This window comes from Alosa sapidissima, chromosome 24 (genome assembly GCF_018492685.1).
Source record: "Alosa sapidissima isolate fAloSap1 chromosome 24, fAloSap1.pri, whole genome shotgun sequence".
In the NCBI taxonomy this organism is placed as follows: domain Eukaryota; kingdom Metazoa; phylum Chordata; class Actinopteri; order Clupeiformes; family Clupeidae; genus Alosa; species Alosa sapidissima.
Window position 1 is genome coordinate 20,792,307 of NC_055980.1, and position 27,219 is coordinate 20,819,525.

At 43.5% G+C, this 27,219-nt stretch overlaps 3 protein-coding genes across 3 annotated transcripts; 2 read left to right on the forward strand and 1 right to left on the reverse strand.

Annotated features, from left to right (window-relative positions):
- Window positions 1–1,912: 1,912 nt before the first annotated feature.
- bicral (BRD4 interacting chromatin remodeling complex associated protein like) lies at window positions 1,913–10,724 on the reverse strand (the record flags this gene model as incomplete). The annotated part of the gene is made up of 12 exons (XM_042083941.1): window positions 10,681–10,724; window positions 8,187–8,232; window positions 7,853–7,901; window positions 7,433–7,498; window positions 5,776–7,269; window positions 5,299–5,356; window positions 5,121–5,176; window positions 4,530–4,579; window positions 3,909–4,054; window positions 3,351–3,445; window positions 2,406–2,508; window positions 1,913–2,106 (listed from the first exon to the last, which is right to left on the reverse strand). Coding segments are annotated over exons 1-12 (2,361 nt in total), but the record flags the coding sequence as incomplete, so codon positions are not given.
- A 1,198-nt stretch (window positions 10,725–11,922) lies between these two features.
- tbcc (tubulin folding cofactor C) lies at window positions 11,923–13,219 on the forward strand. Its single transcript, XM_042083002.1, has one exon. The coding sequence runs from the start codon at window positions 11,980–11,982 to the stop codon at window positions 13,018–13,020; it is 1,041 nt and encodes a 346-aa protein (XP_041938936.1). The 5' UTR covers window positions 11,923–11,979; the 3' UTR covers window positions 13,021–13,219.
- A 355-nt stretch (window positions 13,220–13,574) lies between these two features.
- On the forward strand, window positions 13,575–21,652 carry prph2a (peripherin 2a (retinal degeneration, slow)). Its single transcript, XM_042083824.1, has 5 exons — window positions 13,575–13,740; window positions 14,318–14,611; window positions 14,778–15,639; window positions 17,818–18,064; window positions 20,287–21,652. The coding sequence occupies exons 3-5, from the start codon at window positions 15,059–15,061 to the stop codon at window positions 20,494–20,496; spliced, it is 1,038 nt and encodes a 345-aa protein (XP_041939758.1). The 5' UTR covers window positions 13,575–13,740; window positions 14,318–14,611; window positions 14,778–15,058; the 3' UTR covers window positions 20,497–21,652.
- The last annotated feature ends 5,567 nt before the right edge of the window (window positions 21,653–27,219 follow it).

Genomic DNA, 27,219 nt, shown 5'->3' on the forward strand with positions numbered 1-27,219 from the left:
CCATTCCCATTCTTTTCTTAAATGTGAAATGTATTACATTAGCCAAAAGGATCAGTCACAACACTTATACTTAAAACCTTACATGAAGCCTTGAGGTTGTAAAAAAAACCCTGTCTGGGTGAACGCGTCCTATGTTATGAGTGTGTGTGTGCAAGTGACCACTAGAGGGCAGATGACTCCTCAACAGCTTGACACTAGGAGGCCACAGACCTGACCAGCAGGGGAGGGGGTTAGGGGGGGGGGGGGGGGGGGACACACTCAAGCAGAAAACCAATAGGAATAGGAAATAGGAAACAAATAGCAAATTCAGAAAAATTGCAGGAAAGACAGACAGAAGTGCTCACTTCCAGAAGGTTCCTAGACATGTCACAACACCCACTGTGCGTGTTTTCAACTTATAAACTAGAAACTGCAAGGTAGCAGTACTGTCAATAAAATAACACATTTCCTGCAAATATCACCTTTAAAAGCAAACATATAAGGGAATAAAATTAAACATATATGAACTTTGTAACATTTTCCACCTCAATCTGAGGACTTACCATTCCCTGCACAAAAACCATGTCACTGAATTTCTGTCTTTGCAGGTGATCATATACCTTTAAGGTACAAACAAACAAAAAAAAAAACAATAATGCCAGATCAAAACAAAACTACACAACATAGAAAGTGAAAATTCTCTCATAAAAAGAAAATAAAGGGAAAGTTGTGTTGTCGTTTGTTTTCGTTGTTCTTTTCTAACTCAAAGTGCTGTTGCTTCCGTTCACATCCTCAACCGTCCTTGACTAGAACACTAGGCCTGGCATCCAAAACAGAAAACAGAGGCTCAAGACCTGTAGTACATGGCAAACACAATCACCAATGGCATGGCTCTCCTGAATGGACATGATTGGGAAGCTGCATAAAAGAGAGAGAGCCATTTTGAAAGACTGTTTGGAAACCCGAGTGGATTTGACGATCATTGATACCACGAGGGGCAAAAAAACTAAGTAGTCCATGTATCTTTTCATTCACAATCACCTACTGGCTCGATAATGACTGATATTCCGTACGGCACACTTATATGACTGCACAAAGTGGCAAACACACACACATACAGTACACATTTACTCGTGTAACTATGTGGCTGTTTGTGTTGGTGTTCATGAATGGCAGCATTCCATGGACAGATTTTCTACCCAAGGCATCTTCAAGTCAATTTTGCCAAGAAAAAAAAAAAAAAAAAGACAATAGCGACGAGACACGTGTGCACTGTCCCACTCAAAATGGCGTTTTATTGCCTACTCTCGCCATGCTTATTTCAGGCCACCTACAGTGCAGCTTCACAATGTCGACCTTCATGAAAGAAAGAAATAATAAGGAGGACAGAGAACAGAACTGATAAATATGAGAACAAACAAATCAAAACCAAAACAAATAAACAAAAACAAACCAAAAACAACAAAACATATGGCACCACCTAACATTCTAATATACTATTCACTGCAGCCTCCAGCACAGAGTCCGTTTCGACCAATGGCTGGTGGCCATGCTCAGGGGCCAAGGCTTGTCCGTGACTCCGCACCTGGCCAGACACCTGTAGCTGGGTGGGGCTGGGCTGGGCGGAGCTTGAGGAGGGGGAGTGGCTGAGCTGGTAGTGAGGATGTGGGTGTTGGTGTTGGTGTGGGTGTGGGTTTTGGTGCGGATGTTGTTGGTGGTAGCCACTGCTGATGATCACATTGTTTTTGCCGCACCTCTGGTTCTTCTTCATTTCTAGAATGTTCTTTGCAGCCAAGTGCCCGACGCCCTGCTCTGCCCCCCCCCCTGGGTCCTCAAAACCCGGCTGATACTCTGTCCTGTATCCCGAATCTGCTGTGGCGGGCTGCCCCATACCCTCCCCTCCTCCTCCTCCTCCTCCTCCTCCTCTTCCCCCTCCTCCTCCTCTTCCCCTGCCCCCGTGTCTCCCCGTGTAGCCGGCAGGCGACCCCAAAGACGCGGGCGACCCCAAAGACGCGGGCGACCCCAAAGAGGCGGGCGACCCGGCGAGGAAAGCTGCTGGCTCCACCTGGGGACCGGTGCTTGGGACTGGCAGCTTGGGCATGCAGCAGAAATCGTCCAAGAATCCGTCTGCGAGAAGCGCCACAAACAAACCAACAAACAAACAAACACACAAACAAACACACACACAAACAAACACACAAACAACGCATGGATATGAGTGGAGTACAACATAGAGTCCAATCAGAAAAAAAAAGCGATGTCCAGTAACAAGCTCTTATCAGGTAAAAAAGTTATGTACATCAAGTCATATCAAGAAACAACAGATCCATACTCAGAGAGAAAGGGAAAATGGTTCCCCGGGCTATAGCATCTGCATTATACCCCAACGCATGAAACAACGCAACCCTCAGCTGCTGACTCCTCACCTGGGTCGACCAGGACCATGCGCTTGTCCTGCGTCAGGTTGCTTCGCTCCTCTTGATTAAACGTCCTGTCAATCATCACCATCTCAGAAGAGGGACTTGATCGCTGAAATAAGTAAGTAAGTAAGTAAATAAATAAATAAATACATAATTAAATAAATAAAATAAAATAAAAAAGTGAAATTTAAATGACTGATTTAGTCAAGAATGGAACTGCATCTTTCAAAAACAATTGTGCTACGACCGTTTTGAGAGTGTACAAGATCATTTATCAATAACACTGCAAAAAAAAGCTTTGGTTGGTGTTCAAGAAAGTTGCCAAAACAAAACAAAGTTGCCAAAACACTGCCAGTAATACCAACTCAACAGGGGGTATAGTAAAACAAAGGCTGGACTCTTCTTTTAAGAGGGTATACAACTCATTCTTTTAGGAGGATGTACTACTACTCTACTCACTAAACTAACTATGTTATGGCTTGCTCAGATTATACAACTTCAGCCTGATTTTGCCATAGCCGATAAATCAACAGTGTCGTGCCCCGAATAAGAAAGGTCGGGAACGACTCCAAAAAAGAAATGACTCTTGTACTGTGACATATTCCACGATCAGCAATTTATTGTCTGCAACACACCACAACGGAAAGTCTAGCATGTCAGAATTTTGGGGGAATTTCCTGCGACTCTGACACTGATACTATGACGACAGTTATGCAAATGATCTTGTATTGTGGCCAATCTCCCGACCAAGACAAGGCAAGAATTTATGTTTTAATGATCTCATAATCTGACATGTTTAATCCTAAAAGACCATCGTGGAATCGTGGATCTGTCCAAGCCATTATTTACTAAACCACATATTTGGAATTCCCTCCCCCTCCCAATAGTTGTTTAATACGACACAAATGCAATTTTAGGCATACGACCACTCTGCCACTTCATTAGACCCACCTCAGCCTCCACCATGAGAAGACGCCGGTATTTGTTCACCATGGCTTGAGTCCTCTTCAGAACCTGTGTGGCCACTGCCTCGAACTCCTCATCCACTGTGGAGGGGCAAAACAACAAACAATAAACAACACTCAAGTGAAAAACAAACAACAAACCGTAAACAACACTCAAGTGAAAAACAAACAACAAACAATAAACAACACTCAAGTGAAACATACACATCCTGGAAAACAAAGGTGCGCTCTCGTCTAAATACAAGTCTGTCTATTCAGCCCCTTGAGCTAATCTACCTCTATTTCCTGTGAAGATCAGCCAAATTGTTCATTAGCACCTGCTGTGCAGAGAGCAGACACTTAGACCGATATGACGTGCAAACCCTTGCAGAGGTAGTATTAAAAGTATAGTGTGTTTACTCTAGCTATAAAAGGATGCTGAAAGCAAATGTTTGTTTCAGCCTGAGTTAAAAAAATAATTTTGCAGCAGGCTTCCAAGACTGCAGTACAGCCATCAGACCACTTTACTTCCAGCTTAAGATAAGCGTGCTGACGCCATCCACACCTTTAGCGAATTCCTCCTCATTGGGCAGGGCTCCCTGGAACACGTGGAAGGGCAACAGTCTGTACATGACGTCATCTAGCGAGGAGAAGGGGGTAAGGTCTGAAGCCAAGACTCCGGTGTGGTCCTGCCTTAGTTGCTGCAGGATCCTGAGGCAAACAGAGACAAGACAGAGTCAAATGATACGCCAAGGATGCATGTAACAGTTACAATAAGATTTGAATACTGCAAATGGCGGCATTCATTCTTCCTAGGTGCAGCGCAGACACGGTGTAATAAAGGGATTCCTAAACTGTGGTACGTGTACCGCCGGTGGTACGCGAGCTTCCACTAGGGGGTACGCGAGATGGATTTTTTTTTTTTTTAAATCTTAAGCCTATGTTGTCTTTTTTTGGTGTGTTTCATAATGTGGTTCTCCACACTGTTTTTTTTAGTGTGAGAGCTCATAGACCAGTTGCACATTTTGATTTTGTTATTTGTTATCATGTAAGCCAGCTAATTAAACATGATGCCTGGAATGTGTCAATAGAATGTTTTAAGTTTTTATGTTGGATGATGGGGGTACGCGAGTCGTCATTTTGTCAATCTGTCACAATGATGTTTTCAAACATGCTGCGGACTCACATTCCCCCTCTCGTGAGCTGTTGAGGTGCCGGCCTCTTCTGCAGGTTGAGCTGGACAGAGAAAAAACACAACGCCAGTGATGAGTGTCAGTGAATCAGACCTGCAAACTCTGGAGTAGTGAAAAAGGTGACAGCATACAAAACCCTATTCACTTCAACTACCCTGGTTAACATAGAAAAGGTGACTGTAGCCAAAAGGTGACAAGTTTGCAGGTGTGGTGACTGCGACTCATGAGGTCAGCTTTGCTTCCACTAACGGAGTAAAACAGCTGGGGTTCCATCCAATTCAGCCCCATATTTCATGCCACTACTGGCTATGTATTGCAAGTTAAAAATAGACAATGGAGTTCAAAAGCTTGGAGATTATACGGGCAACAGAAATATAAAAAATACTTTTAAAATCCTATTGATATTAATAACTCGTTTCCATCAAAAAATAACACTATGATAATCAAGAGTTCATCTAACCCCCTTTCATACAGTATACATTTCACTCATTTCTGAACAGGAAAGCATTTCCTTTTGAAATGGTCAAAATCTGTACCAGGCTGGATGGAAACCAAGCTACTGTCATGTCATTCCCATCACTCACCTGTGTGGTGGCCAGGCAGGGAGTCTCCTGCTTGATGGAGGGCACTGTTTTCGCAGCTGGAAGAGAATTGTATGAGAATTTGTCAGAGAACGAAGGGAACCACTGCACACGAACAAGCCACTATCTGTGATGCTATGATTTGTGAAACTACTTATTGTGCGTGTGTGGGTACACCTACCTTTGGTACCTAGCAAACTGACCAACTGAGGCTGTGCTTTCTGAGTGTTGGAGGAATCCTGGAAGGAAAACAATCATAAGAGACACTATGAAAAATGCGATAGGAAAATTGAATGTGTGATAAAAATTGGTTGGGTGAATTGATAAATTCTGTAGGCTAATACCACAGTTTGGTATGAACTTGGTTTTCTGAAGAATTGTGCACCATTGTTTTTGTTCCCACTGTATATATACTGCTCAAAAAAATTAAGGGAACACTTCAATCATACACTGGATCGGTACTCTGACACTGTTTGGTTCTGAGCACAAGTAAAACTTTTGAGGCTAGTGTTTTATTCTGCAAGAACTGTCAGACATTCTGTGAATGTAGTTTGAGAATGGAGAAAAGCGTGGACGGTTTCAAAAAATGTTTTTTTAACAATTGTGGAAAACTGTAAGTGTTCCCTTAATTTTTGAGCAGTGTGCAAACAAGCCTCACCTGGCTCAGAGGAAGAGCCTGCATCTCAAACTGCAACTCCTGCACTCCGGCATGCGTGATCCCCGTTGCGTTCTGTGCCACGGGCACAAGGAGGCGCTGTCCTGCGCCCACCGTCACCTGCTGCCGCGTCTGAAGGCCCTGCCCTGACGAGCTGACGAGTGTCAGCCGTGTCTGAGCCGCGTTCACCTGGACGGGAGCGGGGCTGGAGGTCAAGCTGGCCGTGACACACGTCCAGACTTTGGGAGCGACGCCGCCGCCGCCGATGCCACTCGACCTTTGAGGGACCTGGGTCATCATGTTTGGGGACATTTGCCCCACTGTGGCCCCTGCTGCTGCCGTCACCACCCCCTGATTCACGATCAGCTGCCCGCCGGTGAAGTGCTGCCCAGCAATGAGCTGGACTGCCCCGCTCTGAGTGGGCAAGATGGAGTACGTGGTGGTGATCGTGGTGGTCGGGTCCACCTGCTGCGCGTTGGTTTGCAACACCTGTCCATTCACGGCCTGGAAGCTCTGCACAGACGACCCGGGCGTGAGCGAGACGGAGTTCGGCAACAGAAACTGCCCTGTGGACACGTTCGCCTGATGCTGTTGTTGCTGCTGCTGCTGCTGCTGCTGTTGTTGACCTTGCTGACCAAGGGTTGAGTGAAGCACAATGTTGCTGGCTTGACTGACCACCTTCACCTGCTGAGGCGCCTGTGGGGAACTGCTGGCCGTATATGCCCCGCTTGCAGGGTTGACTGGGGCAGTGGCGTTGGGCTGGAGGCCCAGGTTGCTAATGTTGTACACAGTCTGTCCTCCCGGCTGCAAGGGTTTGGGCTGAATGGGCCTTACCAGTGCCTGAGGGCCATGCCCCCTCTGGATGATAATGTTCTGGACAGGTATGGACGTCCCACAGCCCTTGAAGGGCATAGAGACCTGCCCGGTGGCCGTGGGGGCGAACATCTCCCCCTGGTTGCTGGTGCTTGTCACTGCGTTCGCAGTAGGCCTCAGCAGTATCTGAGGGCGCTCCAGGCTGTTGATGGCCATCATGGAGGGTGTGCTGCCGTTGAAGGACCCCAGCACTTGGATGTGGCCCGTGGGACCGTTTGGCATTGGCATCTGGGGGACTTGCTGGATGAAAGCCTGAGGTTGAGCCCCGCAGAGAGGCAGTGGGGCAACTACCCCTGACCCCGCCACACCACCGAATCCCCCCGAGACCAGCTGCGGGGGGAAGGTGGCAGTAGTGGTGACGGGGGGTGCGAGGGGCGGCTGAGAGTCCAGGAGAGCCTCCTGCGCCAACGTCTGCTCGGTGATGTCCGCCTCCAATAGGGACTTCTGAAGGATGTCGAAGGGTTGCTCCTCGCCGCCAAGGTCGACCCCGCCGGGCGACGCTTCCGCGCCCAGTTCATCCTCGATAAACTGCAGGCTGTTGGAGAGCTGCAAGCCCGCCTCACTGGCATCGCCGAACTCCCCCAGGTGATTTGTGTTGTCCTTAAGTCCAGCACTGGATCCACCCTAGACGTGCAGAGATAAAAATAAAAGAATAGTAGAATAAAAAACAATCATTCCTGTAGAATAATAATATAATAGTATTTGTAGCCGTTTTGGAATTCTGGGATTAATCAGTTATTTTGGAATGATGGGATTATTCTAAGAGGCAAAATAAACTTGTACTTACTGTGCTGCCGGTAAAAAAAGAGCTGGAGTTGCCATACGCCGCATTTGTCACATCTTCCTCCTCAATCTGGAGAACAATCAACAATCCTTATTAATCTTAATTTACCCAGCCATTTCACTACTTAAATAAACTACATTTACGAAATAACCAGGTCTCACCATTGAGAATTTTGACTGACTTATCTTGAGTGTTTTATTATCTATTAATGGAGACAACAGTTACTGCCTGTGTTTAGAGCAGTGGTTCCAAAGCTTTTCACGCCGACTTGGCTTTTCAGGGTTCTTATTCTGTGCATTTTTTCCCGGCCTAATCTCAAACCTCTCCTGCTTATGGAGGGACGCGCCCCACAGTTTTATTTGAGAACCACACTGATTTAGAGTAATAGGCCTACTTGTTGTGTGTGCCGAGTATTACACTTACCGATTTGTTATTGGAGCCATGAAGATAGTCATTCAAAGCCTGCACGTCTCTGTCAAAGAAAACCACACATATGTAACCTATACAACTCTCCATATACAACTTATTTCTGACTCATTTCAGGAGAAAAACAAAATCCTGAAGACATACTGAGATTATCTTTTACATTCTGTATATCTTATGGTTATATGGGTCTCAACAAGGGCAGTAGCAAAATAACACTTAATTCTAGCATCTTCAGACTTTCAGTTAATTGTCTTGTCCATACATTTCATTCACATTTAAATGACATACTGAGACTTGTATCAACAGCTCTTGAGGATAGACCTAGGCCTACCCTATGATATCCAGAAGCCGCCGATCATCTTCATCGTCCATGACACCTGAGAAGGGAATTTTACAGCCATCAGCACGTAGCAGACGTACATCCACCATCAAGATTAACATATGCCTAAGGATTGTTATTCATTGTATGGTTTTGCACTGGGCTACTTCACACTAACGATACAAAGGTTGAAATTTAAACCATCTTTCCAATGATGATATGCTTTGACAGAAGACACACACCCACATTAGTGTTAATATCACAAATGCCTCATTGACCCTTGGACTCATCTCTAATAGGCTAACAATAATACCACTGAATTCAGTTTTTGTTCAGAATTTATTCAGGTGGTCATTCTGTGCTTTGAGCTCTGGTCAAGAACAATCTGAACATGAATATATAATTTTGTGTAGTGATATAAAACTGTAGTTGTGTAGGCTATTTGAAAGCTAATCTCAGATATTCGAGATAGTCTCATGAAGTGACAAATGGATTTGACACAGGCAGCTGGGGTAAACCCATTAAACCAGTAGATCGAATTGTGCAGTCTAGCTGCAAGCTCTGAACCACATAGAGAAATAGGACACCAGATGATCAGTCACGGAACAGGAAAAACTAGATTTGCTGTTGTGTGGTTGTGAGAAACAAGGGCAGGTGATTCAGAAATGTCTGAACTAGTGTTGCACTAATTCTCATTTAATAGTTTATAGGCTGCTGAGGGGGACAAGTTGCACTTTCATATAAACCCACTTGTATACATTTATGATGTAGCAGTAGAATGTTACTTTGCCAAGGGAGCCTATATTCGGACAGTAATATTGGTAACTTTGATTGCTTTGGTGCAAACTGAACACAGATACGTGTAGTCTGTCCCTTCCCTGAATGTAAGCTCGCTGTGTCAAAATGGCGGCTGTTGTTTCGACACTGCGCCACTCACTTTGACTCAACATAGCTGCTAGCTGACAAAGAAAAGGGGGGCATTTCAGGTTAATCGATTAAGAAATGATCTATTTCAAAATTAGGCTGGACAAATCCAACGCTATATTTAAGTAAAATCTTATGGATATACCGTGAGGCAAATATTGGGTTTGCATGTTGGTAGGTAAAGTTGATGTATGGCTATCATAGCATTATGTTTGTTCACATTAAGAATGCAGTCTTATCCCCTGAAAGCTATTTCATTGTTAATGAAAATAACAAATATAAATGTGTTTGATATATCCCATACTTGACATCTGGTAGCCTAACTAAGACAGGGGGCATAGTAAAGATGTGCAATAATTTGGCTAAATCTGATTAGCCGAATATTTTATTTTTCAGACGCTAGTCAGCAAAAATGCTTTGTTTTACAGGCAGTAACGTCCGTGAAACACAACTACAATCTTACTGTAAATAATTCACATTTCACTTTCCTGGTTGCAATAAAACCAAACACCATTGTAGCATCTCTTTATTCAGCAAAACAGGTATAAGAAACAGAACATGTTTGCTCTCCGTTGGCTAACACCATGTTTTCTTTTTGTTCGATGCACTGCATTGCAGACAAATGTCCCATTAACGTTAACGTTCGGTTTTTATAGAAGTAGACTTCCAAGTCCAGACACAATTAATGCTTTTCCGAATTAAGTAATGTTTTTAAAAAATGTATCAAGGTCAGCAACATAAATTGGGCCAGAGAGTAGGTTCACGTTACAACATATTCATGACTGGCTAGCTAGCGTTTAGCTAGCCATTTTATATTTTTTTCAGCGTGCAAACGTTAACTTATCTGTTAAGATGGTTCGGTGTTACACAAATAAAAAGGGAGGTGGATACAAAATTTCCTTTCCTTCCCCTCTTAAGCTGATGATCAGAGGGGGCGGAAAAGTAGACGTAGCAACCCTCAAAAACTAATTTAAAATGCGGTTCGCGAGAAGAGGATTCAGTTTGTTTCGACATTGTAAACGCTTCCGTAATAGTCAACTCGTTCTCAATCGTTTGAAGAACAGGACATGCAACATATATGCTGCTTTCCCCTTTATGGAAATACAGCTTGCTATTTTACATCCAAAAATAGACCAAATCGACAGACAATGATAACCTCATGCGAGTACAGTGTGTAACGTTAGCTAGCAGCCTCAGCCTAGTATAGATTGTCGCTGACGCGGTCTCTTTTTCTAGAGAGGTGGACGTGGGGTTTCAGAAGCTACCATTTGTCTTCTGTTTAGCTCATCTGGCAGGATGGAAAACGTCACATTTCTCTAGAGTCGCGGAACAGATGAATTCCGACGTTGCCGTTAACGAAAAGAACCTGACGCTTAGGAAAAGCAGCTTAGCTGGCTAACGGATTTAAGCTAGCGTTCCTCCGTGAACAGTGGCCTTCTCGACGAGCTAGCAACGGTGTCGTTTCCCCACCTATTTCAAAACGGGTTGAATTCGCCGACGGACCTTGCGAACTAAACCGCGTGGAACCATAAATATTTATTCCCATTTGCATAACATAAAGACGACTGAAAAAGAGGCAAACCCATACTCCTGTCTCACTCCTCTTGAAACCCAATATCACCATTTGGCAACTTTTAATTTGCTCCCCCTCCTCCTCCTCCTCCTTCTTCTCCCTCTCCCACTCATATATTTTTCTCACTGTCCTTGTTCTGTCTCAGATAGATTTTTCTCTCCACGCTCGCTCTCTTCCCTCCCCGAAGGAAGGGGAGGAAGGAGGTTGTGTGTGTTTTTTCCTTGAAATTTTTATCACAAAATTATAATACACTCAAAGGGAAACTCACCGTCATGAAAAAGCAGTGCCTTGTCAACGGGGTTTCCTCGCCATCTCTGCACGGGCCGTTAGGGCAGTGTCGCTCCAGCAGAAGGCAGCATCTGCAGCTCTTGGGAAACTACAAGTATCCACACATAACAGTATTGTCCAAGGACCATAAGACAAGTCTCCGTAGAATACGGGTTCCATCACTGCATGGTATATATATTTCATGCATATAGACGTTAGATGCACATTAAAATAAAGTGGTTAGCTATCCCCATAACTTAATTAAGTTATCCAACTGTAAACAAAACAACCATCCAACCATAGGGGGCGGGGTACTGAACAAACTCGACCACACCTCGTTACCTACAGGGATTTTCTGACATCTCAGGGGAAACAAGGAGTCTTTTGTTCATAAAGTGAAAGTCATTGACATGAGTTACATTATAAGTATATCATATAGGATTACTGAATGCTTTATGTATTCTGTTGTCAATTAACTTAACTGTTTTGTTAGTTTGCTTTTATACACACACACACACACACACACAGTGTGAGAGAGATAGCTATTTGCTTTTCATGTTACCTATCTCCAAATGCAGAAAACTACACAAATACATCAGGTGTTTGTTTACTTTATTTAATACATATTCCATTTGTAGCGAGTGTAGTTTTAATGCATTAAATAAAACGTGATTGCAGTTACACTTAGACATTGGACTTGGCTCTTGCCAGCCTTTGTGGGGAAATCGGACAGTCACAGCTATCTGTATCATACACACGCACATGACATCGGACATTATCTTTGTCCACGAAAAACATGAACGCAAATCATCAACTCAAGTGGACATTCGATTTTCATTCTGTGATGGGTGTGGTGCTGTGCGAGTTTCTTTAAAAGCAGCGGCAACCGGATGTTATGTATACAATCCACCAATTAAAACACAGTATACTCAAACGGCGCGTTCCACTAACGAATTAGAAACGGTTTTATTTAAGAAGAGCTCTTATTTTTCATATACCCACTTCCTGTTGTAACATATCAGCCGAACGATATCTCTTGCGATGGAGACCACTGTATGTCAAGGAAATGATGATCAGAAACCAGGTGAAACGGTCAAGATTCCTGAACGCCTATTGAAGAGAGACCAGGCAAGGTTGGAGGAGGCAGAACGACGCAAAGACGTCAAGGAAAGCCAGGCAGTAACAGAGGAGAAGAGTGATTTTTTCTCCACCACGTTTCAGTCTGAGAAGGCATCCATCGAAGAGTTGCTATCCAACTGCACCGAGACAAACCGAGAAAATGCTACGCAGGTTTTGGAAGAGGCAACGGTCAAAATACAACAGCTGCAAAAATTCCTTAATGACAGTCTGGTGTTCCTAACACCTTACGAACTCAGACAGGCCCAGGCAACCTTACAAGCACTCCAGAGCTCCATATCAGACAAAAGAGAGGAACTTTTGCCAAAAAAGAAGTTTGCCTTTAAATCTCGCAACGTGAAGAGTAAAACTCCATCATCCTCTATCGCCGAGTTACCCAAGTCAACCAGCAACATCGATGCAGTCGTAAATGCCACTGTGGAACAAGTACAGTGCGCTTTCTCCCACATCGATTCTCAGGTTGTGATAAAGAGCGCGGACGAAATCCAGCAGCGGGACGTGCTGCTATCCCACCTGACGAACTGCAAGGTGAGACTGCTCGGCTCGCCGAGTACTCTGCATATCAAACATGTTCGTGACTGTGAGATTTTGTGCGGGCCAGTGTCGAGCTCGGTGTTCGTGGATCAGTGCACGGGCAGCATCCTCGTCTTTCCTTGCCAGCAGCTGAGAACCCATAACACTAAGGACACTCGGATCTACCTTCACGTCACGAGTCGTGCCATCATTGAGGACTGTCAAGGAGTCAGTTTCGCTCCCTTTAATTGGACCTACTCTAACTTGGATGCTGATTTTGCCGTGTCTGGACTGGACAAGAATAGAAATAACTGGGATCAGGTCGATGATTTCAACTGGCTCGCAGCTGGCACCCATTCCCCAAATTGGACTGTCATTCCTGAATATGATCGGAAAACCAGCTGGGATGAGTTGGTTCCTTCTGCTGAGTAGATGTTTGTCAGTATTTGCTTTTAAACAAAGGTGAAAAGAGGGGCATTCACTTATACACCCCGTGTCCTCAACAATACAGCCTTATAGTAAAAATGCACTTTGTCATAGTATTCAAATGCTAATTTATTGTGTCTGCTCCAGGCAGAATGTGCGTCCAAATAATTAAAACGTGATCAAAATAAACACATCTGATGATTCAGCAGCCTCTTTTCTTGTTTACATAGGATCCATCTCTAGTTCTAAAGGAGTCACTTCAGCACATGAATCAACTGCAATTTTGGAGTCTCAAAACTATAATGTCCTTTTGAAAAACAAAACAAAAAATCAGGGTATATATGATAAATATATGTGCCCATTAATATGACGTAGTATATAAATACACATGAAGTTTTTAGGGAGAAAAGGTTTCTGGTGACAATTACATTATGATGTAATGTGGGCTACATTATTACTACATTATAACATGCTACTTTTTATCATCAATTATATGTGTAAGTACACTGTAACAAGGTTCTGTCCTTTCTGTTAATGTAGTAATGTGATATGCATGACAGGCTTCCTGAATGTGGCATTTTTATCAGTGTCTGAATGGAATACCAACAGTACGGTTACAGTTGGAAAAGAATGACTTTTACATCAGATTTAACCTGCACTGACAGTTTATCCGCTGTTTAGTCCAGCATCCACCACAGATCTTGGAACAGATAATTGCACATACAGGTCATTTCAGTACCAAATTCATTTGTGCATTGCTTTTCAGAATTTTGCCTTTTCACTATTGAAATGCCCAGCTTTTAGAGGTTTATGACCGATGAACATTATTGCTCTGCTTTGATTTACAATATGCATTTTTCTTGCCACCACAAACCACCCTGTGCATATGCACACATCTGTATCCCTATTCCGATGACACACAAGTGATTTGTTTGGAAATGTATTGCCAAGCAAAAGCATAGCAAGTGGCTGGGGATCTATAGACAAATTCATGGGGGGCAAATTTAGTCCAACACAGGCCAGGTATCCTGGAACAGTGCCCCCAACCACCCACCACCCCAGCACGAGGTGCAACGCTGACTCTCATTACCTGTCAGCTTATTACCTGTTAATTTCTAGAAATCCCCCTGTTACCAAGCATAATCTGAAGGTTTCTGATATATGGGTCACCGTGCTGAAATGCTCTGGTCATTCCAGTATGCATGTTGTTTGTGGTCAATTCTTTCCTATAGCAAGCATAGCTTTAACTTCAAATCACCTCACAGGATTTGCAGCTTGTTCAGTTGACTTTTTGCCGTTGCAGGCCTCTGCCCTTTAGGTGGTCCCCCTTTGGTGCGGAAGTACTGATCTTACATTAAGCACCGACCACTGGGTCTGCTGGGTCCTGCACTTTTCCTTAAGAGACGTGAGCCGAGTCATGTGACTCGGGAGGCCAATCAGACGTCATGCCAAGGGCTTAGTTCAAAGGCTCATCAGCTGGCGAAGGGATTTCACCCAAATGGGATAACGCTGATTAGCATGGGTTTAGGATGACGTACTGCAACCTGGAGTTTAATCATTTGGATCTACCATCATCCTCCTCCCAATGCGGGAAAAGGTGCGTTGCTATTGATGACAGCACCTGTCTGGTTGCTGGCCTTAAGCATACTGAATTAATTTCATCTAATTGTAGTGTTTATATATATATATATATATATATATATATATATATATATATATATACATTTTTAATATTGTTTACATCTATTTGATCTTCTTCTCAGGCTGGTGTTCACATTTCTGTAGTATGGGTGCACTAAGGAGGTACTCAAGATAACCAACAGGCTTGCTCTTCCCTGGGATGGATCAGGAATTGCCTGTTGAACTGGCACAACTGCACAGTGGGTTGAGGCTGTGCTTTTTCTGACCTTCAGAGGAGCAGAGGGACTGCTTGCTTGTTTTGCACCTTAGAACTGAGGCAAAACCCAAACTTCAGCACTCACTTTTGAGGAGTGCAATATTTAAAAAAAAAAAAAAGTTGATTTTTTTTTAAGTAACAGCAACAATGGCACTGTTTAAGGTGAAGTTTGACCTGCAAAAGCGTGTGAAATTGGCCCAGATGCTATGGCTCATGTACTGGTTTGCAGTGACGGCTGGTGCGCTGGTTTTCGCCATGGGCCTGTTCTTCAAGATCGAGCTTCGGAAGAACAGCGAGCTGATGGACAACAACGAAAGCCACTTTGTGCCGAACCTGCTCATTTGCGTCGGGCTACTGGCCTGTGGCATCAACGCTTTTGGCGGGAAGATGTGCTACGACTCGCTGGACTCCACCAAGTTCGCCAAGTGGAAGTCCGTCATGAAACCCTTCCTCATCTCGTGCGTCCTCTTTAACGTTCTCCTTTTTCTGACCGCCCTGTTTTGCTTCATGATGCGGATCCCCCTGGCGTTCACGCTGGCCGAGGGGCTGAAGAACGGCATGAAGTTCTACAAGGACACCGACACACCCGGGCGCTGCTACATGAAGAGGACTCTCGACCAGATGCAGATGGAATTCAAGTGCTGCGGGAACAACAACTACAAGGACTGGTTCGAGATCCAGTGGGTTAGCAACCGTTACCTGGACTTCAGCGCCAAGGAGGTCAAAGAGTGAGTGGCCACCATCTGTTTGAAAAGCACTGTTTGTTTGTGAATGTCTGTTGTACATCTCTGTTGAATGTTTTCCTTGTTTTTCTCGCCTCCACTTTTCATGTGTGAAAATGTGGAAGCTAAAGCTTGCAGAAAGATGGCACCAGTAAGGAATGTTGTTACAGAACTGTTGTTGAAGCTCTAGTGTGACGTTCTACGTATCACCCTCTATGTGTGTTGCATATTGGTAGTCACTGGTTGATCTTTGAGTTTTGACCTTGATTAAGATCTCTGATCATTATAAATGCATCATTGCATTACATATATACATGTTGAAGTATGTTTTCATGTCTTTGCTTATCTTGCAGTCAGTTGATCATTTTGAATAAAATGGGTGTGGAGGTGAAGGTGGGTGTGGGGGATGATGGGACGTTGGGTTGCACTGTGACTTCTCAGTTACATTTTCTGTGATGAGAACCTAATTAGTGGATATGGTATTCACTTAACACAGCAATCTACAGTGTAAGCGTTCTCTTTGCTGAGTAAACTAAGGGCTGGGGGCTGATTTTGGTGGTGGTGGTGGTGGGGGGGTCAACGTGCAGTGTAAGTGGTATCAAGCTCGCGAGCCAGTTTGGACTTAGCGGATAATCTTCTTGGATCACATTTCCTTGTCATTCAAGGCTTACTGTCCTTTCCAATCATGCCAAGACCCGGGCGATTGGCTGGGAATAGACCCGAGAATCTCTGCTGTGGCCCATCGAGGCATGGTGATGACGGGTCATCTTATTAGTAGCCTACTTCTGTGTTATGAAGATCAACCAACCATTTATTCCTAAGGGGGCAAACTTTTGATCAATGTATTTTATTTTAATCATTCTTCACTGTAATGCGTGCCATATGTGACTTTCACTATGAGGTTTCACAATGAAAAGCATCTGTGAACAACAAAGTGAGAATAGGTTAATTCAGACCAAAGTTGCCAAATGCCAAGTTCAGCTATTCTGGTATGTGTTGACAAAACACCTCCAGAAACCTCCAGTGTTGGACCCTCAGCTCTATAACAGAACAGAAAAAAGTCATAAGGTGAATGACTTGAGGTGAATGAGGTGAAATCTTAAACCCGATTTACAGTTGCCCTACTAGCGTCAATCATGCTTTCTCTCAGGGTGCTAAAAAGATAAGCTGCAAAAGGTAATCCTTGATTACCGTACGATACCAAGATGGAGGCTGCATAAACATGAGTCATTGTGGTGATGCCCATTGACACCAAGATCTCTCATTGTATTGGGCAACTGGTCTTCAGTGCTGTATTAGCTGAGATACAATGATGCATAACTTCTTTTGCACACGCAGGCAAATGTCTCTCTGTTGTCAGCTGTGATTTCAGACACCAATCACCAAATAGAATCAAAGACTTGTAAGGTTTAGAAATCATTTCATACCTTGAATTTACTTATACATCAAAACCCTAAATTCTGTGTGGTTTGGTGAGAAATCCATTACATAAAGACGGACCTCATTGTTGGCTCAGCTTGTGGTTGAGGACCCCATAGGTAGACATCAAGTGCAAAGAATCTCTACACAGATCTGGCCTGGCTAGACTTCTAGGGAACTGATAATCGAAAGAGTTTCACTGACAGTCTGTAAACTCTGCTTAGGGCTTCCAGACGGAACAAAACATCTTTGTTTACCTCAGGTGCTTATAGTGCACTTTGCCTACACTGCTGCTAAAACCTATCAAAAGTCTTTATGACTACCATAATCCCCTTGGTTTTTCATGAAGCCAGCTTAGTGTACTTAGTTGTTTGGGTAGATCTGTAGAACTAGATATATGTTTTGATTTTTTTTTTGTGTAGGCAAATGGGAATCAGAAATGATCTCTTCATTTGACAGTTTTATTTGTCAGTGAAATTAATGAGACATTATTTAGAGGCTGCTGTGCATACATAAACCTTGAGTTATATTGATTGATTGATTGATTGACACTTCATTGATATACTTTATGTCTTGAATTTCCCCTTAGGGATCAATAAAGTATCTATCTATCTATCTATCTATCTATCTATCTATCTATCTTTCTATCTATCTTATTAATCCTGTACAGAAAATGTCGTTGTTATAGCAGCTATGTATGAACATATGTATGCATGTAAATAAGATCCTGACGTGCTACTCTTTGCCGCCTTTGCCCTCTTCCAGTCGAATCGGCAGCAACGTTGACGGGCGGTACCTGATGGACGCGGTGCCCTTCAGCTGCTGCAACCCCAGCTCCCCCCGCCCCTGCATCCAGATCCAACTGACCAACAACACGGCCCACTACAGCTACGACCACTACACCGAGGAGCTGAACATCTGGAAGCGCGGCTGTCGCGAGGCTCTCGTCTCCTACTACGGCGGCATGCTGAACTCCATCGGGATACTGGTGCTCCTGGTCACCGTCCTAGAGGTGAGACATGGAGGCAGGTGGAGAGAAGAGAAGAAGGGAGATGGAGAGCAGGAAAAAGGGAATAGGATAGATAGATAGATACATACATACATACATACATACATACATACATAGGCACTGAATTAGGTTCATGAAGGGAGTTTATGGAAGGAATAAGGAGATGGTATTATGGAGTTGATATAGCATGAAGTCTGTAAGATGTAGCTTATGGAAAATAGGTAGATAGATAGATAGATAGATAGAAGAAAGAATAAGGAGATAGTATTATGGAGTGGATATAGCATGAGGTCTGTAAGATGTAGCTTATGGAAAAAAGACACAAGGACATTCATTCCCTGTGAACAGTAGAGATTTTTTTAAATGATTATCTTCTATACTTGTTGAATTGAGGGGCCTGAAAATGTCAGATATGGCTTCAACATTTTTCTATTTCTTATACGTAGCAGTTATTCTGGTACGCAAGTTGTTGTTCTCAGCCACATATGAGACTAACACACAACACAAACTTGTATAGATCTATCCAGGCTGGAGTTATAGGATGTCCTGAGCCCTTGGCACGAGCAGGCTGGAACTAATAGTCGACCGCTGGGTGCCTACTGGTCAAGCCAGATGTTGTGACTTTATTTCTGCCCTCCATCCGTCACCCGTGGGCCACGTGCGTTTGTCCCCAGGGTGGCATGTGTGGCAGGCGTAGCTGCACAGAACTTAAGGCTAATTCAATCCACTAAGACCTGCTTGGCGCTGGCTGCCAATGGCCGCAGCAGACTCCTCAGCACTCCTGAGGCAGAAAAACACAAACAAAGCAAATCAATTTGCATTCTCATGATTTAGGATTTATTATTGGCTTTTATATCCATGCATTAGTTTAGTCTTCACTCTTGCCTAATGCACTGTGGTAGTATTGGAATCCTTTCTACCAGGTTTATTTTAATTTATCTTTTATTTCGTTACACCCTGTAAAGCGCCATGAGACATGTGTAATGTTTTGGTGATCTATTAGTGAAATTAAATTGAAATTGAAATTTTACCAGGTGAATTCCTTGGAGATTTTACATATATTTTCCAATGGAGCCCTGGGCTCGCAAAAGTAAAGCATTGATGAAGGATAGATAGATAGATAGATAGATAGACAGACAGTTAGTTAGATAGATAGTTAGTTAGATAGATAGATAGATAGATAGATAGACAGTTAGATAGATAGATAGATAGATAGATAGATAGATAGATAGATAGATACTTTATTGATCCCAGGAATTTTAAGATTAATTTCCATTCCTGATATATAAATGAATAATCACCTACCTCTGAACACGGAACAGCACTTTTAGCACATATTGATCAGATGCAGCTAATGTGCTGAGCTAATTTGCCATTTATACTCACAAAAGCTTACAGTTAACCAAAACCATCATCTGGAAAATGCCCCTGAAAGGCCTTGTTAGAACCACACTTAAAAGCCCACCACTGAAGACATGGTCAAACCACAAATCCGCACAGGTGATCATGTGCAGTAGCAACAGAAGGGACCTTGAACCTGAAATAGTCCAGCTTACCCAGGTAAGATCTAGTGACACTGAGAAGCCAGGGAGATCCTGGAGAGGAGGGAGGCATAGGGGGGTCAGTGTGATGTTTTAATCTGGAGAGAGAGGAGGAGAAACAGAGACAGGTGAGTTGTAGAAGCTCGAGCCTTTCACAATACTACATCCTCTTCTGTGCAGCAGGAACTTGTATAAGTATATATACTCTTTTGATCCCGTGAGGGAAATTTGGTCTCTGCATTTATCCCAATCCGTGAATTAGTGAAACACACACACACAGCACACAGTGTACACACAGTGAGGTGAAGCACACACTAATCCCGACGCAGTGAACTGCCTGCTACAGCGGCGCTAGGGGAGCAGTGAGGGGTTAGGTGCCTTGCTCAGCCGTGCCTGATGGTCGGGGTTCAAACCAGCAACCCTCTGGTTACAGGTCCGAAGTGCTAACCAGTAGGCCACGGCTGCCCCCAATCTCATGTTGTGAATGTGTGGGAAAATATCTCATAAGTCAAGATTTTTAAAATGATATGCCATTGCATTGTCTTGGTTAGGGAAGTCATCTGACTGTAAATGTGTGAAAATGACCACTGTAGTTTAGATTGTTCTGTCTTGGTTAGAGAAGTCATCAGACTGCAAATGGGTGAAAATGACAAACTGCATGTTGTTCCTCCTCCTGGCCTGCAGGTGGTAGTAATGGTGGGCCTGCAGTACGTCAACACAGCCATGTCCACCCTGGTCAACCCCGAGGACCCGGAGAGCGAGAGTGAGGGCTGGATCCTGGAGAAGACGGTAAAGGAGACCTTCACTGACATCATGGCCAAGATGAAGGCCATGAGCAAGGGTGGACAGGTGGAAGAAGGGGAGGGGGAACAGGCTGTCGCCACGGTGAGCTGAGCTAGTCCCACCCACCTCGAACTGAGACCAGTCCCCATTTTAAGGCGGGGAATGTGAGATATTTATTGCCTCTCTGATGCAAGCACGCACCCTCAAAACATACTGCAACACACTGACACACTGCAAAAGCCACGTATTAAGGCCAACACCATACTAAGGGTTGTCAGGGTAGGGAAGACGAGCCATGTACGAAAATATAATAATAGAATAGAATAGAACAAAATCTCATCCATTAAATCTCGGCACATCTCCTGGAGTTTCTATGTAAATGTGTCTTTTGATGATCCCAGACACATAAAACCCAGATGGTCCCAAACACACACTTCCGACCCGGCATAGAAGATCCTAAACACACACTTCCGACCCTGCATAGAAGTTTTAGAGAGGTGTTTAAACAGATTATATTACACGATCCACAACAGATTCATTTTCTAGAGACTTAACCAGGCATGACAAATTCAAAAAATTGAAGTCACATCACTTTGCATTTGTATTTTTGCTTGTATTTTTTTCATGCTGTAATGTACAGTATTTTTTTTTCTTGTGTTAAACATTAACCTTTTTTTATTTGCTTGACCTTTGACTTGATATTTGACCCTCAAACCATACGCTGTCTTGAGTTTAACATCCTGAGACCCAGAACCCAATTACCCAAACACACCAGACTGGTACTACGCAGCTTTCAATACAATTCAGACCTCATACCTTTTTTTTGCTATAATGAATTTACATGTTAGCTATGTTTTCACAGTAAGACCTGCTAATCATTTGGGGGGTAAAATTTCATCCAAGACTCATTCATTCTCAGCTATGTGTGGGGGTTTAAGTATCATTCTTTTGTGAAATTTGGCACATTTGTTGAATAATCTGTAATACCTATTTTATTACAAGTGTAAAATCTCTTACCGAACTGGGCGTAGCTGACTGATAACTAAACCTTTTTCGATACGTTAGGAGGTGTGAAACGTGTACTGATATACAGAGGCAGGATGCAGATGTGTAGGGTTTTTTTCTTCTTCATGGGCATGGCCGGGTTTCACTCCACTTGCAATGGAGAAGTTTAAGTGAACCCATGTATTTATCCACCATCTTGGATTGGGCTGTTAGAGATGGGAGTTGGGTTCTGTTAGAGAAAAGTTTTATTTTTTTTATTTTATTTTTTACACACCTTGAAAACTTTGCATTCCCCCACACCGCTCCGAAAGGGAACACCAAGCAGACGAGCATCTTGCGATTTGTGCGATTTTAAGTCTAACTCCACAAAATGACAAAGCAATACTACGAAGACAGCAGCTCAGCAACACAAACAGTGTTTTCTTTTTGGGCTGTTTTTGGCTGTTTGTTGTCGTTTGTTCAAACTGCTCTGATGCTGGGTCATGGTGCAGAGGGGAAGTAGAGCGAGAGGCTCTCGGACACAGGGACGGAACACCAGGACGCGCAAAACAGCGTAGGAGGACATTTGTTGGTTGGCAGCTAAAACCACCCCCGACCTCTGCACGTCAGACTCCTAGAGTTCAAGGTTCAAAGGTCATTGAACTGGTTATGGCAAGCAGTACAAGAAAGTCCCTTCGTTTCATGTCATCACACACTGTCTATTCCTAAAAAGCCAGAGGCGCTAACATCTGTCCACCAAAAAATGTAAATAGTGTAGAATTTGGACATATTGTACTTTTTTAACAAACAAAAAGACACACTGTTGTAATTTCACTGTACAAAAATATGCATATTATATATATTTACTGTTTTTAATATGAAGGATGTGTTTGTGCCGTGTAGGATGTTTTATGTAAATAAACATGAAAATAGTACCAAATACTAGTTTTGACGTATGTGTGTGTGTGACGTATGCTGTCTTTGCTGTTGTAAAGATTGGAAGATCACAGTGAGAGAGCCTGGACTCTCAGCAGGGGGTCCAATTGATCCCATGTGATCAGCTAATTATGGACTTACTGCGTCCTCGTCCTTCTTGGCTCATGGATGTTGGCATTGCGCTGGGCAGCTCGATGTGAAGCGTGACACCAAAGGTGGACATCATACGGCTGAGGTCAGACTGGTGGATAGGCCTACAATAAGAGGCCCCAAACACACACACGCACACACACACTCACACACACACACACGCACACACATATTGTCATGCATCGTTTTGGTAGTCTGATGTTTAGTGGTACTCACACACGATTAGCTTGAAAATCATCCAGTGCTCCCCTGAGCGTTCCTATTGAGTGGGCACCACCATGCCTTTATTCCAACCTCAGTGTGGCGTTGTGATTAAACCAGGCATTGTACTGCAACGGCCAAAGTTCAAATTGTTTGAACTTTGACACCGTTGTCACAGTGATCTTTCTGAACGTGGCCAATTACTTTTGACACGTTCTGACAGTTTGACGTACTGGAACATATATAGTATAGAGCGGCACGCCAAGCCTGCGCTGAATGCTGCTGCCATTCCTGGCCACATAGGGGTCATCCAGAGGTAATTTCCTCAAGTGTTTGTGTGACATTCCTGAAAGTACTGGCAAGAACGTGCTGATACTTGTCAGTACTTCGAGCGCCACTTAGACACAGAGTCTAGGGAGAGATAGAGAGGGAGAAGAAAGGTGGCCGACTTTCTTTGGGTATTTTTGTTTGGCCAAAGCACATAAACAGCGGCTCATCTGATAAGGTCGCTAAGCGGCTTTAGCAGCTCACGGCTCAGCTCGCAGGCAGGCAGGTGATCAGGTGATGTTCTCTGGACCGCCGCCACCCTGTGAAGACCAGTCCGACAGACTTCCTGTGTATGCTGGTCTGTTGTTTATGTCGCTTGTCCCAGTTCTGCTTGGCGGAGAGATAAAAACAGCAAGACGGACTCAAACATTTTAGAGTGAACACAACACTGTTTTTCTGTGTAGCTGACAATTTTAGCGTCGTCCCAGGTCCCAACTGGGTGTATGTCGCAGGAAGGGTCAGGGTTGGAGCAAGGTGGGATTTCTACCTGTCTTAATTGGGATGTCCAGGCATCTCACACGAAAAGGTCCTTTGGTCAAGTGAGAGTTAACAGACTGTATTTACAGTGACCAAAGATAGTAAGTCCAAAGGAAACACATTTAGTAAGTCTGCATTTTAACTGGAGTTTTTATGTGTTATGGACGTATGCCTAAGATGCCTAAGATGTAACAAATTCAACAAAATTCCCGAAAAAATGTAACAAATTCAACAAAATTCCCAAAACACAAACTTTTCACAATCTTTCAATTTTCACTCAAATGTTTCCTGACTTGTCTGATTAATGGGGCCACAGGGGATATCTGGACCTCCCGAATCTTCCACGAAGACTCCAGTTCCAGACAGCAAAACAGGCCACAAACAGATCACTGGACAGGATCCACAAGCCGTGTGATCCATATGATTACCTAACAACCCCACAGTTTACATACTGAGGTTTGACCTAATGAGGAAGGTATGTCCTGGTTTAAATGTTTGGGATTAACTGACACAGGACTTGTGGGCAACATACTCAGAATCAGATTTCTTGGCAAAGTTAACTCACACAAAGAATTTGGCCTTGGCAGTTAGTGACTTAAGCAACAATTTGCAGACAATATAAAGAGTTTGTCTGTTACCATGGTACAGTAAGCACCCCGGAACCCAACCTGTGGCCAGGTTTCAAAGTTTTAGTCATAGACCTGGGTTCAAGGCCAGATGGGGTGACCCCTCTCTCCCTCTCCCTGCAATAACATATGAATGTCCTACTGCTGAATGTACTGTGCTGCACCAGAGACGGTTGATAAAGGTGTTCTAAAGGATCTTTCATTCTACCCACTCTAAGGTTGAGTTTTGGATATTTATTTTCTGAAAGAAGAGTTATAAATAAAAACATAACAACACACTGTGTTAGAAATGTAGGGCCCTATCGTACAGCTGGTGCACGACGACAATTTAGGGCCCTGTGTTTGACCTGGCGCATCGTGGTGCCAGGCACAATTATTGGTTACACTTTACTTGACAGTATCGACATAAGAGTGACATGACACTGTCATAAATGTGTCATAAACAAGTCATAAAGTTTATGACATAACGCTTCTGTTATTAAGTGTCATTTTTTGCCATAACAAGTTAGGGTTAGGTTTAGAGTTAGGGTTAGGATTAGGATTAGGGATAAGGTTAGAGGTTAGGATTAGGGTTCATGTGTCATAACAGTGTCATGTGTTCATGACAGTGTCATGTCACTCTTATGTCGATACTGTCTAGTAAAGTGTTACCCAATTATCATTATTCCTCCAGGTGCACTATTTGACGAGTTGTCGAATGAAACTTGCACACCTACAGACGTGTCAATGAAAAAATGGGTGTTGTCTGGCGCAGGATCACAAATTGCTATTTTAACGCCACTAAAAATGATAACGCCACTGACCAAGAAAAACCTGGTCTAAAGTGACATGCGCACTTTCTACACTGCTAACTTGAGAGCGCACTTCAGGAAGTCTAACAAGTAACGAGACCGTAGGTCCCTTGGGATGCAATCAAATTACTGTGCTGGTGTGCTTGGATAAATGCCCTTTGGACTTGTTTTCAGTCATTCAAATATTATTGGGGTAAGTGTTGCTTTTTTCGGGCCATGTTTTCAAGTATATTAGCTTCAGTTAGAATTAAGTCTTTGCACTCTTCCCCTATTTCAAATAAATGCCCTTAAACTTTTTTCAAACAGAGATTTGTGGTATGATTGTGTTAATGCTTTTGTTTTTGCTTTTTTGTTTTTTGCAGACTTCCAGGTGCCAGGTGAGTCTATAGGAGCATTTTATCCAGAGTTTCTGAGAACAGGGGTGCTGGTCTGACCCAGGTAATTTCCCGGTCCCCGCCTCATCTCTCTCTCCCACTGGCTTCCTGTCAGTCTTTTCATTGTCCTATACTATAACCCCCCCCCCCCTCAACACACAAAACAAAAACTGAGAGGTTTCTGAGGGCTGGTCTGGAACTCCTGTGGTGATGGATATATGGATATCAGGGACGCTGCTAGATCATTTGGGCCCTATGACAAACAATCATTTGGGCCCTTAGAATCATCCTAACCCCCCCTAGTGGCGCACCTGATGGATAGCACACTGTAGCATTGCAGAAGAGATGCCTGTGTGCTTGTCAGCTTCTTTCAGCTGGAAAATGAGCTCTCACTCATATCTCACAGTCATTTGTACAGACAGTGGTGTCTGTGTTTGTCTGTCTGTCTGTCTTTCTGTCTACCTGACTGACCGGTAATTATGGTGTCTGTGTTTGTCTGTCTGTCTTTCTGTCTACCTGACTGACCGGTAATTATGGTGTATGTGGTTGTCGGGCATGATTTAAAAGATTTAGAGTAAACATATTTGTTTTGATCAAAGAATTATATCTCATGTTCTTGCATTGTCAATTTTAACCGCCACATGAGAGAGAACAGAAAGTTTGAATTTGTCTGTATTGTCATTTGTTGAATGATAGATTTCATGAGTTTCTAGTAGTTTTCACTCTATTAAAGGATGCTTAAGTATCTACACTTCAAAGAATCTTGCATGTACTAGGTCAGTAGTTGACGTTGTTATCGCCCAAGGGATTTAACAAATCACCTTTTCAGCGTCTTACTCTGACATTCCTTTGGCCACCACTGCCAGAGTTGTCATTCATTAGTGTAATCACATTTGTTGAGTTTGTAATTCGTCATTAAGGAGATTATCTCCAAATAAACAATGTGAAAACCTATATCCATGACACAGAGCTGTATCTCCTATGAGGGCGTATACTATATCTCCTCCACCCTTGTTGGTTTTTATTGATGTTTTAGTTGTTGTGGTCGTTAGTGTTGTTTTCTTTACATCGTTAGACCACGCACGCACACACACACGCGCACGCACGCACGCACACACACACAAACACATATACACACACACACACACACACACACACACACACACACACACACAGTGTGTTGTTATGTTTTTATTGTATTGTTTTGCTTTTTTGTCTCTTTCCACACCGCCGTCCAATCGCCCCCCGCCCCATCCGCTGACACAGCCGCGTACGTCAGCCATCGGTGGCCGTCCCTCGTAGCAACCTGTAATAAGGTAAACGCACCACACCGAGGCGGCCTGTCAGTTTCTCTCATCACTCAGGCCGCCGCTTTCTTCCGCTACGATCGACGCGGCTCTGCTGGCAGGGGAGGTGCGGCATTAAATGGGATCATGCTCTCTGTCAGAGTGAGTTATGTGAAAATGATCACTTCTCTGGCGGACCACTGTTGGTGATTTGCTCGTGGCAGACATGCTAAAAAGTGACGCAGATGTAAGGCATAAGCGAGTGAGGGAGAAATAAAATTATCAACTGATTATACAGAAGTAGTAACTATCATTTTCATGATGCATTTGATAACTTTGTATGAATATTTTGTGTTTTTTTCAGTTTCACCTCAAAAAAACATTGTGATAGTAAAGTAAGATATCATCCAACAGTATAGCAAACTCCCTGGTGAGATGAAGGCCATTAAGTATGTGTAGTGTTCAGCTCTCTCCTGTCAGCTAGATAAACATGTCTGGTCAGTTCCTCCTGTCTCCAGTAGGGGGAAGCACAGTCCTGACTGATTCTCATGAATGCAATTACGGGTACTACTCACCCAAGACAAATGCAATTATTGAGTCATCGGAAGCAAAGCTGAAAAAAGAAGCGGTTCTGTGGGAATGAGTGTGCCTTGGCTTGCATCACTCTTTGCAAACAATAGCC